At 43.5% G+C, this 17,170-nt stretch overlaps 2 protein-coding genes across 4 annotated transcripts in view; both read left to right on the top strand.

The window, feature by feature from the left end:
* RBL1 (RB transcriptional corepressor like 1) overlaps positions 1–5,881 on the top strand; it is a 41,451-nt gene extending 35,570 nt beyond the window's left edge. For all 3 annotated transcript variants that reach the window (XM_075846464.1, XM_075846463.1, XM_075846465.1), the window contains 2 exons: positions 1,940–2,104; positions 4,156–5,881. In XM_075846464.1, coding sequence (XP_075702579.1) covers positions 1,940–2,104; positions 4,156–4,323 — 333 coding nt within the window. In that variant the 3' untranslated portion in view covers positions 4,324–5,881. The remainder of the gene's footprint in view (positions 1–1,939; positions 2,105–4,155) is intronic.
* Positions 5,882–10,390: 4,509 nt separating this feature from the next.
* LOC142666767 (deoxynucleoside triphosphate triphosphohydrolase SAMHD1-like) overlaps positions 10,391–17,170 on the top strand; it is a 45,443-nt gene continuing 38,663 nt past the window's right edge. The window contains exons 1-3 of the mRNA XM_075846951.1: positions 10,391–10,895; positions 16,442–16,505; positions 17,042–17,111. Coding sequence (XP_075703066.1) covers positions 10,643–10,895; positions 16,442–16,505; positions 17,042–17,111 — 387 coding nt within the window. The 5' untranslated portion in view covers positions 10,391–10,642. The remainder of the gene's footprint in view (positions 10,896–16,441; positions 16,506–17,041; positions 17,112–17,170) is intronic.

The following is a 17,170-nucleotide window of genomic DNA, read 5'->3' as shown; positions in this document are numbered from 1 at the left end:
TACCCACTGAATAAAAACACCCTGACCGGTGCTTAGCCAATTTAAACATATGAATACATGGTTTCCGTTCCAGCAGGACTTGGTTTCTAAATGGACTATCTTTCCTTCAGTGGATCCCCCTATTTTGCGGTTGTCTAAAAGCACAACCAATCCCACTCTGAGAATCTGCATCACTTAGTGATTCTTTAGACAAAGGCTGATCTCTCTTCTCAGGTTATCTATGCCTCAAAATTCTTATTTAAAGGGGTTTTCCGAGATATATATTCTTTTTAAACTTTTTTTTATTTCTATATTGCACGCCTTTATAATATGTACATATACGCTGTAATACGCAATGTGTGCATTGGCCCTAAGGCTGAATGCCCACGTATTTTCATGCGGCAAATCCACAGCGTATTACAGTACCAGCAAAGTAAACGAGTTTTCAAGAAATCTCATCTACACTGTGCAGATTTCCGTGCGTTTCCGTTTGTGAATTGTATCTGACCAGTTTAAAGAGGCTCTGTCACCAGATTTTGCAACCCCTATCTGCTATTGCAGCAGATAGGCGCTGCAATGTAGATTACAGTAACGTTTTTATTTTTAAAAAACGAGCATTTTTGGCCAAGTTATGACCATTTTTGTATTTATGCAAATGAGGCTTGCAAAAGTCCAAGTGGGCGTGTATTTTGTGCGTACATCGGGGCGTGTTTACTACTTTTACTAGCTGGGCGCTCTGATGAGAAGTATCATCCACTTCTCTTCACAACGCCCAGCTTCTGGCAGTGCAGACACAGCCGTGTTCTCGAGAGATCACGCTGTGACATCACTCACTTCCTGCCCCAGGTCCTGCATCGTGTTGGATGAGCGAGGACACATCGGCACCAGAGGCTACAGTTGATTCTGCAGCAGCATCGGCGTTAGCAGGTAAGTCGATGTAGCTACTTACCTGCAAACGCTGATGCTGCTGCAGAATCAACTGTAGCCTCTGGTGCCGATGTGTCCTCGCTCGTCCGACACGATGCAGGACCTGGGGCAGGAAGTGAGTGACGACACAGCGTGATCTCTCGAGAGCACGCTGTGTGTCTGCACTGCCAGAAGCTGGGCGTTCTGAAGAGAAGTGGATGATACTTCTCGTCAGAACGCCCAGCTAGTAAAAGTAGTAAACACGCCCAGATGTAACACACATAATACACGCCCAGTTGTACTTTTGCAAGCCTCATTTGCATAAATACGAAAATGGTCATAACTTGGCCAAAAATGCTCGTATTTTAAAAATAAAAACGTTACTGTTATCTACATTGCAGCGCCTATCTGCTGCAATAGCAGATAGGGGTTGCAAAATCTGGTGACAGAGCCTCTTTAAAGAAAAACGCACCAAAATATGCAGCATAAAACCGCACCTATTTCCGCAACAAAATGTAAATACCACACCTAAAACCTCATAAGAAACCGCACCATTAGGTGTGATATTAGCTGCGGAATTACGTGCATACACCTGCAGATTTTCCACATCAAATTACGCAACGTGTGCTTGTAGCCTAAGGCCTTGCTTACACAGTGCAGTTTTGTTACAGATTTTGCATGTACTTTTGAGCCCAAACCAGGAATGGAACCTAAACAGAAGGAATATATAAAGAAAGGCCTTTAATAGGTCTGCTCTCCTGGATCCAATTCTGGTTTTGGCTTTCAAAATGCAGGCAAAATCTGCAGCAAATCTGCTGCTGAAACTCCCTTTGATCAGCTGCTATCACACGGGAAGCTGCGGATGGCCACCCATTTAAACTGTGGCAACTCTGCAATTCTATGGTCAACTATGTAATGACCATAAAAAAAAATCATTATATCGGTACAACTACTTCAACTATACTAAGCAGACCTAATTATTATGAGCAATAAATGGAAGAATTAAAAGATTTCTGAGTAACGGATTGTTTTTTTTCCCTTTTTCTCCTTTTAGGTGGCAGCTCCTCCATTATCCCCATTCCCCAGCATCAAACAACAAGCAGTGTCGCCACGTCGTGTGTCCCAGCAGCACTCTATTTATGTGTCTCCACATAAAAACACCAGCTGCCTCACCCCACACACAGCACTTCTGTATAAGTTCAATGGAAGTCCTTCTAAAGTAAGTTTACTATAACAATAGTAATAGACGTTCACTTCCACCACGTGCTCAGAATCTTTCTAATTATTTGTTTTTTATTTTGTTCATGTACAAACCAGTCTCCTAGGCTTTCTTTATAGTTGAGTAACTATGGCGTCCTAAGTTGAAACACAACAAAATCCTTAAGACCTCCACCAGAAAGACAACTTTCTCACACACACACACACACACACACACACACACACACACACACACACACACACACACACACACACACACACACACACACACACACACACACACACACGTCTTTCACTTGCCATCTTGATTTGTAGATTTCACCCAGCTTTTTTTTTTAATGCTATTTAATCAATCCCATGATGACTCCGCATAGCGATATGTGCAGCTATAGTCAGTACCATCCCTGCCTTTTCTATAAGCTTATTTAGGAGAACACACGGGGGGGGGGGGATGATCGAAGCGACCATACGTCAGGCAGGATAAGTTGTGATTTCACACGGCTTGTTTTCGGACCGTAAACGGCCGAAAAATCGGAAGCAGAACGTCTCTAAACATCTGTCCATTGATTTCAATGGGAAAAACAGTGTTCTGTTCCGACGGGGCGTTTTTTTACGTGGCAGTCTTGAAAAACGGCCGTGAAAAAGTGCATGTCACTTCAGCCGTTTTTGGAGCAGTTTTTCATTAACTAGAAAAACCGCTCCAAAAGCGGCTGTAAAGAGCGCCGCGAAAAACGCAAATTTGCTTAAAAAAACATCTGAAAATTAGATGCGGTTTTCCCTTGAAAACGGCTCCGTATTTTCAGATGTTTTTTGTTAGAGGCTCTGTCACTACATTATAAGTGGCCTATCTTCTACATATGATCGGCGATGTAATGTAGATTACAGCAGTTTTTTTATTTAGAAAAACGATCATTTTTGACGGAGTTATGAACGATTTTATCTTTATGCTAAAGACTTTCTTAATGCCCAATTGGGCGTGTTTTTTTACTTTTTGACAAAGTGGGAGTTGTGGAGAGAAGTGTATGACGCTGACCAATCAGTCATACACTTCTCTCCATTCATTTACTCAGCACATCGTGATCTTACTAGATCACTATGTGCAGCCACATACACACACATTAACGTTACTGAAGTGTCCTGACAATGAATGGGCATCACCTCCAGCCAGGACAGGATGTGTATTCAGAATCCTGACACTTCGCTAACGTTTGTGTGTGATTAACAGCAAGGCAAGCGTAATCTCGTTTTAAATGAAAGTTTACAGAGTGATCTCGCAAGATTACGCTTGCCGTGCTGTAAATCTCACACAAGCATTACCGAAGTGTCAGGATTCGGAATAGACATCACGTACACCTTTTAGAGGTGGCGTTTTTAAGAATTACCCTGTTTCCATCTTGCATAAACTACTCTGAAGTGTGCAGAGAGATGAGAGAATAGGAGCACACCGGGTAGGGCCTGTCTGCACAGACAACGCTGCATTTGCAGGTACACGGTGCCTGTGTCAAGCAGACACGCTAGTCTTGTCTGTGTGTCTGTCTGTCGCCAGCCCTACATTCTCGTAGTGGAGCAGCTGGGCAGGAGCGAACTGCTGTCTGCAAGACAAACCGTTCAACTGAGAGACGTCAGCACTACCTACTGGTCATTCCCTTCCTTCCTTCCTGGCCATGCGCTCCTTACTGACACACATCTCCCACCAGTATGGAATGAAAGGAGGAGTTCAGTCCCGCTGACCTCCTGTCACACACCGTGGCCCGTCGACCCTGAATTAATACCCAATTGCCCATGTGCCAACATAATTTATACAATTTTAAATACCAGTAAGTTTAAAAAAAATAGCATTTCACTGAAGTCTGATTCATACTATTGCTATGCAACGGCCCTAGCATGATATTTAGTGATCGAAGCCGCAAATAATCAGGTTGGAGACTGGATGCGACACATGGGAAATTTTAGTTTTGGGTGGATCTCAAGCGTAAAAACAATGTATCTGCTGGTTAATCTGGCTGTAACTTATGATGTCTGTTGATCCTGACTTCATTCTTGTAATTTTAGAGCTTAGAAGATATCAACAGCATGATTAAACAAGACCATAGGAGCCGCAAACGCGCAATAACCATAGACAGCGACTCAGAATCTCCTGCGAAGAGGATGTGTACTGAAAACGACGACGTATTAATAAAACGGCTCCAGGATGTTGTGAGCGAGAGGGCGATCCGTTAGCGGTTGTCGTTTTGCCATTTCAATGTATAATGCACTGTTCCATAGCTGCGTGCCGTATTGGTTTATTTTTAAGTCTCTGCAATCTGAATGCTGTTTGCGGCATTGTAGCAATTTTTAGGTTTTTTTGGGGGTTTTTTATGTTCTGATACTACGTTTTACAAGTTTTGTTTTATATAACCCACTTTAAAAGGTTGCTTAATACGCTGTGCATCATGTAGAATTGTTTCAAAGGACGCTTCCTGTCCTTCACTAACCACATTGCACCTATTTCTGTTGATCTGTATTTGAGATGGGTAATGCGGAATTTCCGCAATGAAATTGTGTATGGAAATTCTGCAGCATTTACAGTAGCAGCAAAGTGGATTCGATACATCACATCTCATGCCCATGCTGCGGGGAAAAAAAAAACATTGCGCAAACGTTAACAAATTGACCTGCGGTGCTGAATTTAATTCCAGTGCATGTCAATGTATGCTGCGTTTTTGTTGATTTTGCGTTGCTGGATTTCCCCTATTGAATTCAATGGGGATGCAAAACCTGCAACAAAAAGCCAAGTGTTGGGACTTTTGCGGCGTATTCGCAGGGATTACAGTGCAAAAATCGCAACTACTGGGGAAAAAAAAAAATCATACCCAGAACGCTCTCCTTCTTCCTGCTGTCCGGCCTTCTGGGATGACGTTGCATCCCATGTGACCGTGCTGCAGCGGTGGTCACATGGGATGATACGTCCTCTCAGGAGGCCTGCCTGGATGACGTCAGAGGGCCGGCCTCCTGGGATTATGTTACATCCCATGTGACCGCTGCAGCGTCATCCAGGGAGGCCGGACTGGACTCCACAGGAGGGACGCATCGCCATAACAACTGCCTACGTAAGTATGAGCGTTTTTTACTGCTGATTTCCTTCCGAAAAAACGCACCACAATGTGGTGTGGTTTTTGGACCGCATGTACTGCGGGTTCCAGGTCCAATACGCTGCCTGGTTTTTACACATCGTATCCGTCCCCTGGGAACCTGGCCTTAAGCTTGTTAGCAACTTGTGCTCTTGTGATTTATAATTGTAATATTGTATTATAGAAAACTTTGCTTCTTCAGCGTAGCAATAATAAGCTCGGCCAACTCTCATCTGGTAAGAAAATCAGTGTATTAATGGTTCCACTTTTTATTGTTGAAAACAAAGCCGTAGCTGTTTTTAAGTGCAGCTTTTAACTAATATTTACAGTTTTTAAGATGCATAACAAAGATATACAGTGTGTAGCAGTTTTTGTATGTTTGCAGCCTATCAATGTGCCAGGAACCATTGTCATAATTGACAGTCCTATTGATATTCCTAAATTAAGCATTAGTGGTTCCTACAATATTAATAAACTACTGAATATTGTTCTGAATTAGTACAAATGAAAAATGTCTGCCAGCACTTTGCATAGGCGATTTGGTCCACTTTAAACTAGACAATGTTGTGTAGCATCTACACATCCTATGTATTTGTGTACATTAATACACAATGTTTTATTTGCACACATTTTGTATATATGTACAATAAACTTTTATCCTTGCTTCACTTTATTGTCCTCTGTTCTGTGTGTGTGTGTGAGATTATATATATATATATATATATATATATATATATATATATATATATATATATATATATATATAGTGTGTGTGTATATATATAATAGTGCGAGTGAAGTGTGCCTAATTTGATGATAAATGGATCCCAAAACCATAGTTAACAAAAATCACAAAAGTAGAAAAATGTCTTCGTCACAATCACTACTTCACGTCCATAATCCCTCTGAAGATCAGTATGAAATGTTGTCCAGCTGCTCAGCCAATAAAGGCAATGCGGACTATGGCATAAATTTCCTTTCTACATAACTACTTCTTTTATCGGTCTATACGCTCGCAAGTTATCCGCATTAGAAGATATTTTGTTCGGCCGCTGGCCACAAGGAAAGTTTTAGGCCCCATGTATGTGGCAATTACATGTGGATGCAGAAACGTCTGGCAGACTGGTATTGGATTGAGAAAAAAAAAAATTTCCCCTTCTATTCACTTGTCGACACGTTTTTATCCTTGACTTATGGTGCCCTAATAGAACGAGTTCACGTGAATATTCTGCATGCTTTCAGTAACACTGCAATGAACAGTCCCAGAAAGGCCGGTGTGACGGAGTCCGCAGCTTTCATGAAATGCTACAACTTGTGTTTTTTCAACAGACGACTGTTCAGGTATGTATAATGCTCTAGGCGTTTTTATTTATCCTACCTGACTTTGACGCACATTGTGCAAGGTTTTCCTCCCTTACCCTGATGAAAAGTCAACTAGTTTTTTTTTTTTTTCTTTTTTATGGCGTTTAACGTACGATCCTTACTGGTATAATGAAGCCGTAAACAGTCCGCATGCATTACCCCTAAAAGTGGACATGGCAGCACACGTTAAACATTTTACTGCTTCCTTATCTCTCCTGGGTGGGAAAGTAGTTTTATTGGCATAAGTTCTTACTGTTACTTTTTGGAGAATAAGTTTTTAGTTTTTACCAGGTTTTTGTGGAATTTGCTTCCAAAGCCGCTGACCACCATCAGAGAAGCCATATTTGAGCTAGACTGCCAACAGTAAAGTGGGTCTAGTTCCGTTCTAGTCCACTATAAAAACATCATCTTAAAAGCTAGATGGATCTACCTCCCTCAGACAAAATTCCTTTGGTGGACTACAATGCAGAATAGGTCTGTCGGGCTGTTGCTATGGAAACTATTAAATCGAATTTAAACTCCATAGAAACGCCAGTGCTTCGTTACCCTGAATTCCGTTCTATACATGCCACGGGCTGTTGTCATGGCAACACGTCCATCTGTTGACGGTGCAGTCAAGCCTCCTGGGATGACGTTGCAGGATGACATGGGTTGAAACATCAACCCAGGAGGCCGGCTTGAATTAACAGAAGAAAGCGTCGCTGGGACAATGGCTGGGGGAAATATACTTTTTTTTTTTTTTTTCCTCTTACACAAAAAAAAGGCTATGTCTTATTTGCGCCTTTTGCAGCGGAATCGCAGCGTTTCCACTGCAAAAGTTTCAATGCTGTGTATTCATCAAAAAAATACAGATACAGTTGACAGGAGGACATACCCCCGGCCACCCGGGACAGCGGGTCTGTCCCGCTGAATCTGGGACGGTTGGGAGGTATGAGTTTGTATGTTCTCCTCGTCTTTTGTGTGGGTTTCCTCCCACACCCTAAAAACATACAGATTTATATTATGAGCCTCACTAGGAACAGTAAATGATGACACTGTTTATAAAGTGGTGTGGAATACGTTGCTGATATATCTGACATTAAAAGGGGTTCACCTCTGGGACCCGCACCTATCTCTAGAACGGAGTCCCCTAAACCCCGTTCTAGCTTTTTGTGCGCACGTTTCCTCCCGGCCACTTCCTGATTACATGGTCGGGAGTTGGGGAAACCGCGTAACTCCCATAGAACTGAGCAGTGGTTACGGATACCTCGTAGCTCGCATTCTACGCTGCTGCTGTAACTGCCATTGATTACTATGGGAGTTAGGCAAACAGCGTAGCTCAGCTAGAACTGGGTTTAGGGGACCATGTTCGGGACCCGCATCTATATGACATATCCTGTGGATGTTATAAAGGTGCCTTATGGGAAAACCCCTTTAAGTAGAAGCTCTTTAATTAATTTTAATTAAAAAGGTTTTTTTTTGTTGCGGCTCTGCTTTAAAAATCGCAACACTCGACTATTTGTTTTGGGGGTTTTACTTCCTCATTGAGTTCAATGGTTAAAACCCACAACAGAAAAGCAACGACTCCGCCAGCTTTGCTGCTACTGTAAATGCTATGGAATTTCCACACAGAATTCCGCAGCGTTTATGCTACGTGGGAACCCAGCCATAAAGAAAAAATTTATTTAAAAAAAAACAAAACACTGACACACTGACCCTAAAAACACAGTGGAACGTGTGCGTGAATCTAGCCTCGAGACCCGTTCACATGTAACAATTAGCAAATTGCAATTGTAAGGCCTTGTTTGTATGTGTATGTAAGAAAAAACAATAAAAAAATCCCCAAAAGACTATTCTTGTAATTTGGCAGATATAAATGTATGCAATGTCCATCTGATAACACTGAACGTGGCCAAAGCTGGCTACAGAAAAATACCCGTTAGTGACCGCCAATACGCCTTTTTAGGGCCGCCACTAACTGGCTTTATTTTGATGCATATGCCTTTTCACAACGCTGCATCAGAATAAATCTGCGGCGCCGGGGGCTGTTAAAACTTCGTTCTCAGCTACCAGATGTAGCTGAAAACTTGGGGCATCGCCCTTTAACACCTTAGGCCTTATTCACATGGACGTGTCCGTTTTGCGCACGCAAAAGGTCGGTGTGACATCAGCATATGGTGCACCGGTGCGTGATTTCCGTGCAGCCAGTATCATGGTGACACTCTGGTTTTCTATTTACAAACAGAAAAGCACGTGGTACTTTTCATTCATTTCTTTTACTGCTGTTGCGTGAATCACACGTGGCACCTGGAAGTGTTTTCTGTGGGCCGAGCACGATTTGCACGCACCATTGACTTCAATGGGTGCGTGATTGGCAAATATAGGACATGTCATGAATTCCATGCAGCGCACACACGCTGCGTGAAATTCACTGACAGTCTGAACGGCTCCATTCATTAACAGAGGTCCGTGCGACGCGCGTGATTTACGTTCGTGTGAATAAGGCCTTAGATGCGGAGCTCAATAGCAAGCACCGCATCGAAGTGGGTTTGGAGAGGGAGCTCCCTCTCACCCTGTTATGGGATCGCAGGGAGCCAGTGTCTTACTGGATGCCTGCTGGCTGTGCCTCTGGCATGATCTAGCAGATGCCGGTCCGTTCAAAACGGACAGGCAGTAATACACTGCAATGCAGAAGTATTGCATTGTATTATAAAAGTGATCGGACGATCGCATAGTGAAGTCCCCTCGTGGGACTAGTAAAAAAGAAGTTTAATAAAGTTATTAATAAGTGAAAAAAATTAACACACTTTTTCTCCTTACAAAATGCTTTATTATAAGAAAAATAGTAAAAAAAAAAAAAGTTACACACATTTGGTATCGCCGCGTCCGTAACTATCAAGCTATTCTTATTTAACCTGCTTGGCGAATGCTGTAAAAAAAAATAAAAAATAATAATGCCAGAACCGCTGTTTTCTGTTCATCTTGACTTCAAAAAAAGAGATCAAAAAGTCGCATGCACTCAAATTATACTGATAGAAACTATAAGGCTGGGTTCACACGACCACATTAATGTCTGTAATGGACGGACGTATTTCGGCCGGAAGTCACGGACCGAACTCTGGCTCCTAGCATCATAGTTATGTACGACGCTAGGAGTCCCGGCCTCGCTGTCCCGTACTGTAATCATGTTTTCAGTACGGGACAGTAGTTCCACAGAGAGGCAGGGACTCCTAGTGTCGTACATAACTATGATGCTAGGAGCCCGGCTCCCTGCACTGAGTTCAGTCCGGGACTTCCGGCCGAAATACGTCCGTCCATTACGGACGTTAATGTGGTCGTGTGAACCCAGCCTAAGTCGTCCCGCAAAAAAAAGCCCTCATACAGCTGCATCGGCGTAGAAATAAAAAAAGTTATGGCTCTTGAAATATGGAGGCACAAAAACACAATTTTGAAAAAGAAAAGTTTTTACTGTGTAAAAGTAGTAAAACATAAGAAAACCATAGAAATTTGGTATCGTCGCAATTGTAATGACCCGCTGAATAAAATTATTATGCTATTTATACCACACGGTAAACTGCGTAAATGTCGACACAAAAATAAAATTTATAGCTCTTGGAATGCGAAGATGGAAAAACATAAAAAATACCCTGATCATCAACGTTAAAATAGACTTTAAAAACAAACAAAACCAAAGCAAACAAGCCTAATAGTCTGGCAATAACACACAACTGTTTGTCATACACAGTGAATATCTCGTGATCAGCTTTTGGTCACCCGCGCTCTCTAGTTGTAATTGACTAGATTGACTCAGAAGCTGCCGGTCTACATTACAGGGCTGGGCGCCCATAGCTTTCAAATTGCCGCCATTCTGCAGAAGTAGAAGAGCGCCGCCTACGGGCAGTATCCTATATAAGTATCGTGGTAGGGACCACGGCCTCTAAACACGCCTCTTCGTCCCAATAATTGTGAGTCCCCAATAAGTGTGAGGTGTCACAGACGCCGCTCCCCCCTCCGCCTCTACGCAGATACAAGTGGAGGAGTGTGCCCGCCGCCATTGGTTTCTGAGGTAATTGAGGCGGGGTCTTGTTATGGACGTCATTTGCCGGGTTCATGTCTGTGTTCTACCGCATCACAGCTGCTCCACACCACCGAGAATGAGCTGCAAGAAGCGTGGCCGCTGCGAGGGCTCTCCGATGCAGGAGGGCTGCTCTGTCACCCCCGAGAAATCGGTGAAGAAACGGTGTGAGGAGGCGCGCGAGGACTACAAGCTCTGGGATGTGGAGGACGTGTGTTTGTTCCTCCAGGAGCAGGGGCTTGGAGACCTGCAGGAGATATTTAGAGGTAATGCAGGCTATAGAGCCTGTACAGCGGAGAATGATGAGAGTTGTAGTACTAAAACAGCTACAGGCACACTACACATCGGGGCTCACTATAAGCCACGCCCTTTCTACTAGGCCGTGCCCCCTTTTGCTCCACGCCATGACGTCTTGTCTGCAATAAGTATCTAAACCAGTTGTTAACCCCTTAATGACCACCATACACCTGTTCAGGCCCGGCACGGGTGTCTGACAGCCTGAGGACAGCTGAACTCCTGCTCTAATGACAGGGATCAGAATTAGGCATATGCCACTTGCACACGACCGATGTGCCACTTGGGCCATTTTTAACGTCATCCGAGTGGAATCCGATAGTGTTCACGGACCCATTCACTTTAGCGGGTGAACGGGGTCTGTAAAAACTGAAATTAAAATCTTTCCACACATCACTGACCGGACTCGGCCGGCGCACACTGTCATCTGCACGAGGCGTTAGTCACACAACTGTTCGGTCCGTGATCTACGTACCACACGTTGGCCACATTTCCCAGACTGAACACAGTTTAGGGAGCCGGGTGTCATAGTTCTGTATGACACTAGGTGTCCCGGCCTCCCCGCAGGACTACTGTCCCCTCATGCTGACCGTGCACACGCTTGTCAGGAGCGGGGCAATGGCTGTGTTAGGCTGGGTTCACACGAGCACATTACGTCCGTAATGGACGGAACGTATTTCGGCCGCTAATCCCGGACCGAACACACTGCAGGGAGCCGGGCTCCTAGCATCCTAGTTATGTACGATGCTAGGAGTCCCTGCCTCGCTGCCGGACAACTGTCCCGTACTGTAATCATGTTTTCAGTACGGGACAGTTGTCTCGCAGCGAGGCAGGGACTCCTAGTATCGTTCATAACTATGATGCTAGGAGCCCGGCTCCCTGCACTGTGTTCGGTCCGGGACTTCCGGCCGAAATACGTTCCGTCCATTACGGACGTAATGTGCTCGTGTGAACCCAGCCTTACACACCAATAGCCCCGCTCTGACTACAGTCACGTGTTACAATACTAAGCTGTGCGGCAACGCCATTGCCGATTGTTTTTTAATGGCTGCCGGGGGCCTAGCAGTGTATGCCTATTAGGGCCCTGTCTGTCTTACACTGACAGCATAAGGCCCTGTTCACATCTGTGTCAGGGCATTCCGTTGTTACACTCGGTCAGAGGAGCAGAACAAGGAAATGCCGCCCGCAACGGTTCCAACACGGACACCACCTGCGGCTGACGGAACCCAACGACTTTTTAATGGGTTGCGTCAGATTTCCGCTGGCGTGTTTCCGGTAATGTCTGCGGCAGAGGACCTAAGGCCAAGTTCTCATGAGGCGGATGCGCTGCATAAAAATGACACAGCGTGTCCAACCTGGAACCCGCAGTACATTCCGTCCGAAAAATCGCACCACGATGTGGTGCGTTTCTTTGGACGTATTTTCCGCTACGAAAAGCAGCGGTAAAAAACACTCGCACTTACGTAGGTCTTTGTTATGGCGACGCATCCCTCCTGTGCGGTCCGGTCCAGCCTTCCTGGATGACTCTAGAACCAATGTGACCGCTGTAGCCTGTGATTGGCTGCAACGACGGTCACATGGGTTGTAACGTCATCCCAGGAGTCCGGACGCAAAAAAAGTAACAACACTCGGCTTTCTTTTGCAGGATTTGAAATCCCTACTGAATTCAATGGGGAAAACCCGCAACGGAAAATCAACCAAAACGCAGCATAAAATTAGATGCAGGTTTTTTCTGCAGCGTGGGCGTGAGATTCTCTAAATCTCATCCACTTTGCTGCTACTGTAAATGCTGCGGAATTTCCAAACACAATTCCTGTTGCGGTAATTCTGCAGCGTTTACGCTATGTGGGAACCCGGCCTTACAGACCCTCCGGCGCAGATGTGAACAGCCCCTAATACACCGCAAAACAAACTCTGTTGAGTTTTGGAAAACCAGCTTTGAAAAAACGCGACTTGTGAAATAAGCTTCTTCTATCGTCCGCCCTCCTACATCTCCATGTGATAAATAAGGCACACATATTTGGTATCCCCATGCACAGGAGAAGTGGCAGAATGTGAAAGGAGATGAATTTTGTCCGTGGTCCATACTATGTGTGAAAAATGCTGGCATAAACTGATGCATTTGCCAAAAAAGAAACTTTCAGACGAAAACTGGACTTTCTAAAAATATGATAAACCCCTTGAAGAAAATCTTGTGGGGTCTACTTGTGTGAATGAAGTAATTTATGGGGTGTTTCAAAAGCATTAGGCCCCCCAGAAAACCGTATGCTGCTATAAAATCAAGTGCAGAATTCCTGGGCCAAAAAGGCTCCTTTTTATGCCAAGCCCTGGCACATTCCCGCACAGTGAATAAAGCACATATATTTGGTATGCCCATGCACGGGAGAAGTGGAAGAATGTGAAAGGACATTAATTTTGTCCGTGGTCTATACTGTGTGTGAAAAATGCTAGCATAAACTGATTTGCTATTGCTACATTCTTGCATTTTTTTCCAATTTTTGCCCGCTTTAGAGAAAAAAATAAAAATGATCGATACTGACAAATGCCACTAAAACAAAGCCCTATCTGTCCTTTAAAAAGAGTGTAAAATTCAAAGATGAACTTTATTCACCTGCTGAGTTATAATCATCTAAAGAAGCGCAAAATTGTGACATTTTCTCTGGTCATTTAGCTGTAAAACAGCCTAGTCCTTAAGCGGTTAACTTGCAAAAGACGTAAAAAATTAATTTCTGTTTTCTGTTCATCCTGCCTTCCAAAAAAAGTAATAGAGGGAGATCAAAAAGTCATATGTATCTTAAAATGATACTAATAAAAACTACAAGTTGTACCGCAAAAAAGAAGCCCTCATACAACTGTCAGATAAAAAAGTTATAATTTTGTCGACACAAACTTTTTTTTTTCTTTAAAAAATGTTTTTATTGTGCATAAGTACTAAAACACAAAATAAAAATAAAAAAATCTACAGAACATAAATCTATTTCTCTATTGATCAAATTTTTAGAAATGTTGTACGCTTTTGGTATCAAACCAAAGACAATTGTACTCCTAAAGGGGATATCTTCCTAACCTCACGTTCCAGTAAATATGACTTTGTTAAGCTGATAAACAAATTTGTCAGTCTGTAGTCATTAAGAAGAACAACCCGCTCTGGTATTTAGTAAGGCCCCATGCACACGACCGTGCCCGTAATCACTTGAGGCCTATTTTGGTGATGTTCGCAGCATTGGCCCACAATTGCAGGGCCCTGAGGTCAAATGGTAAAAGAAACCCCCAAGTATTGAGCCCTATTTTGGAAACTACACCCCTTAGGGCATTTCAAGGGGTGTAGTGAGCATTTTGACCCCACAGGTGATTTTACATTAGAAATTAGTGCCCAGCGGATGGTGCAAAGTGTTTGCTTTTTGAAAATAGCAATTTTCCACTGTTATGCCAATTTAGTGCACAATATGTTGCGCCCAGTTTGTGCCACTGAAAACAAATACCTCCATAGCCTGTTAAGCCTGCGATGCCATATATGTGGATGTAAACTGCTGTTTGGGCACAGTGTAGGGTTCAGAAGGGAGGGAGCGCCATTTGGCTTTTGGAGCGCAGATTTTGCTTGGTGGTAGTTCTGTTTGGGATTTTACTGGTCTCGTGGAAGTCAATGGCTCAAAATATATATTAGACTGACATTTAGACGAGTGTTCGAACAGACACTCATGGTAGGAACTTTATCCAGCATCCTAATCAGGAGATTTCATACAGATATATATCAAAAGAGGAGAAATAACACACAGACACTGCTGGTATGCTCAAAATACTCCCCTGAGGGTTTATTGCCAAACTTCATTACAATAATATCAAATGTTGGCCTCCGGTTGCCACAGCAACGATCGGCATCCCTGCGACCACATCGCAGCGATGCCGATCTCCTGGAAACCACTAAGATGCCACAATCTCTTTTGATCGCGGCATCTAAGGGGTTAATAGCTAAGAATATTGCGACCCAAAACAATTTTTAATAATTTAATTTAAAAAAAATTCCTTTGTAAAAGTAGTAAAACATTAAAAAAAATAGATACATTTGGTATCATTGTAATCGTATTGACCCACAGAATAAAATTAACATGTCGTGCTTACCACACGGGAAACATAGTAAAAATTAAACCAAAAAAATAATGGAGGGAATTTTTTTTCTCATTCCACCCCACAAAGATTTTTTGTCCAGTTTCCCAGTACATTATGTGGTACAATAAATGGTGCCCCGAAAAACTACTACTCCTCATGCAAAAAACAAGCCCTCATACGGCTATGTAGACAGAAAAATAATAAAGTTATGGCTTTTTTTGGAAGGTGGGGAGGAAAAAATGAAAATCCCAAAAATTGCTGTGGAGGGAAGGGGTTAATATTGATTACGTAATGGATTTGAATAATAACCAACACAGCTAGAGGCAGATAACCCAGGATCCACCATTGATAATAGATGATGGACACAGCTCCCCTCCCTGCACAGAACACAGAGCATGTCTATAGCACTCTTACATAAAGTTACATTCACATGTTTTTCATGGCCATTGTGCATCAGTGTGTCTACAAATCTTCATCCATTTACAGTCCGTCTGTCCGTTTTTAATGGCCGTTTGCCATCCCTTTTTCGTGGCCGTAAACAAAAACGGATGGATTTAATTTGACGGGGTTTTTTTTTTTTGGTCCCAACCCCCTGAAAACACCACAGTCCCCATGTAAATAGTGCCACAGTGCACACTGTAAATAGTGCCCACATAGTACCACTGTGCCCACATATAAAGTGACATAGTGCCCACATAGCGCCACAGTGCCCATGTAGACAGCGCCATAGTGTCCCCTGTAGATGGCACAGCACCCCCCTGTAGAAACCGCCACTGTAGCTTCCTGTATGAGCAGAATCCCTCTGGCCGGGGATTCCGCTCCTAGAGGGAGCCCCTGGTGGCTCTGTCCTTTATGGACCGTGATGTCAGGGGCTCCCTCTAAGAGCGGAATACTTTACCAGAGCGTCGGCATGCGCTCTGGCCGGGGATTCCGCTCCAGGAGTAGCCCCTGACGTCCATGTTCATATATCCATATGTGGATGGTGAGGTCAGGGGTTACCTACTCCTGGAGTGGAATCCTGAGCCAGAGTGCTGGCAATGCTCTGGCCAGGGATTTCTCCTGGAGCCCCTGGTGGGTTTTAAAAATGGTTTAAATAATATATATATTTCTCGCACATACACATAACCAGACTAGCTGAATGTCACTTGATCAGATGAGGGTAAGGAAAGGCCAATCCACCTAGAAATTTGTTGCTGGCATCAAACGTTTTAGGTTATTTTTTGTTGCTGTCTATGAAGTTTTTGTTGCCTGACTACTGATCGAACTGGCTTTTAAATTCTATAGTACTCTGCATAAAGGTCCTTTCAGACATCTTTATTTTAGGCATGTGGTGTTTTTTTGTTTTGTTTTTTCAACATGACCTTTTTACCATTTTTTTTATTTTTTTATTTTTTTTTTGTTCGTCCCCTAGAAAATGAAATAAAGGGATCAACACTTCAGTACCTCACAGAAGACTATTTGAAGGAAATGATCAGGTAAAATTAGTTGTTGCTTCTAGTTTTTTTGTTTCTTTGTTTTGTTTTTGTTATTTATTATTTCTGCATTGTTTTTAACCCCTTTTAACGACTGGCGTATAGTGTTTTTACGTCGGCCGTTCAGGGTAGTTCTTCTGAAGTGTCGGCTTTTCTGTGTCTCTCTGTCTCTCTCTCTCTGTCTCTCTCTCTCTGTCTCTCTCTCTCTGTCTCTCTCTCTCTCTCTGTGTCTCTCTGTCTCTCTCTGTCTCTCTCTCTCTGTCTCTCTCTCTCTGTCTCTCTCTCTCTGTCTCTCTCTCTCTCTCTGTCTCTCTCTTTCTGTCTCTCTCTTTCTGTCTCTCTGTCTCTCTCTCTGTCTCTCTCTCTCTGTCTCTCTCTGTCTCTCTCTCTGTCTCTGTCTCTCTCTCTCTGTCTCTCTCTTTCTGTCTCTCTCTCTCTCTGTCTCTCTCTTACCCCGGACCTGTTTGTCAGTGGGGTCCGTCCAGGCATCGTACTGATCGTGTTTTTTTTTAAACACTTCCTTTTTTTTTCGCCACCAGTTCCGTAGGAAAGCGATTGGAATTGCTTCACAGTTTACATCGGCTGTGCCAGAACCATCCCGATATGAAGGTATGTCATTATATTACTTCTTCAGTGCATGTTGGCTAGGAGACGTTCTGCCACCCAAA

This window comes from Rhinoderma darwinii, chromosome 13 (assembly GCF_050947455.1).
Source record: "Rhinoderma darwinii isolate aRhiDar2 chromosome 13, aRhiDar2.hap1, whole genome shotgun sequence".
NCBI classification, from domain to species: domain Eukaryota; kingdom Metazoa; phylum Chordata; class Amphibia; order Anura; family Rhinodermatidae; genus Rhinoderma; species Rhinoderma darwinii.
This window is presented reverse-complemented; position numbering and strand designations above follow the sequence as displayed.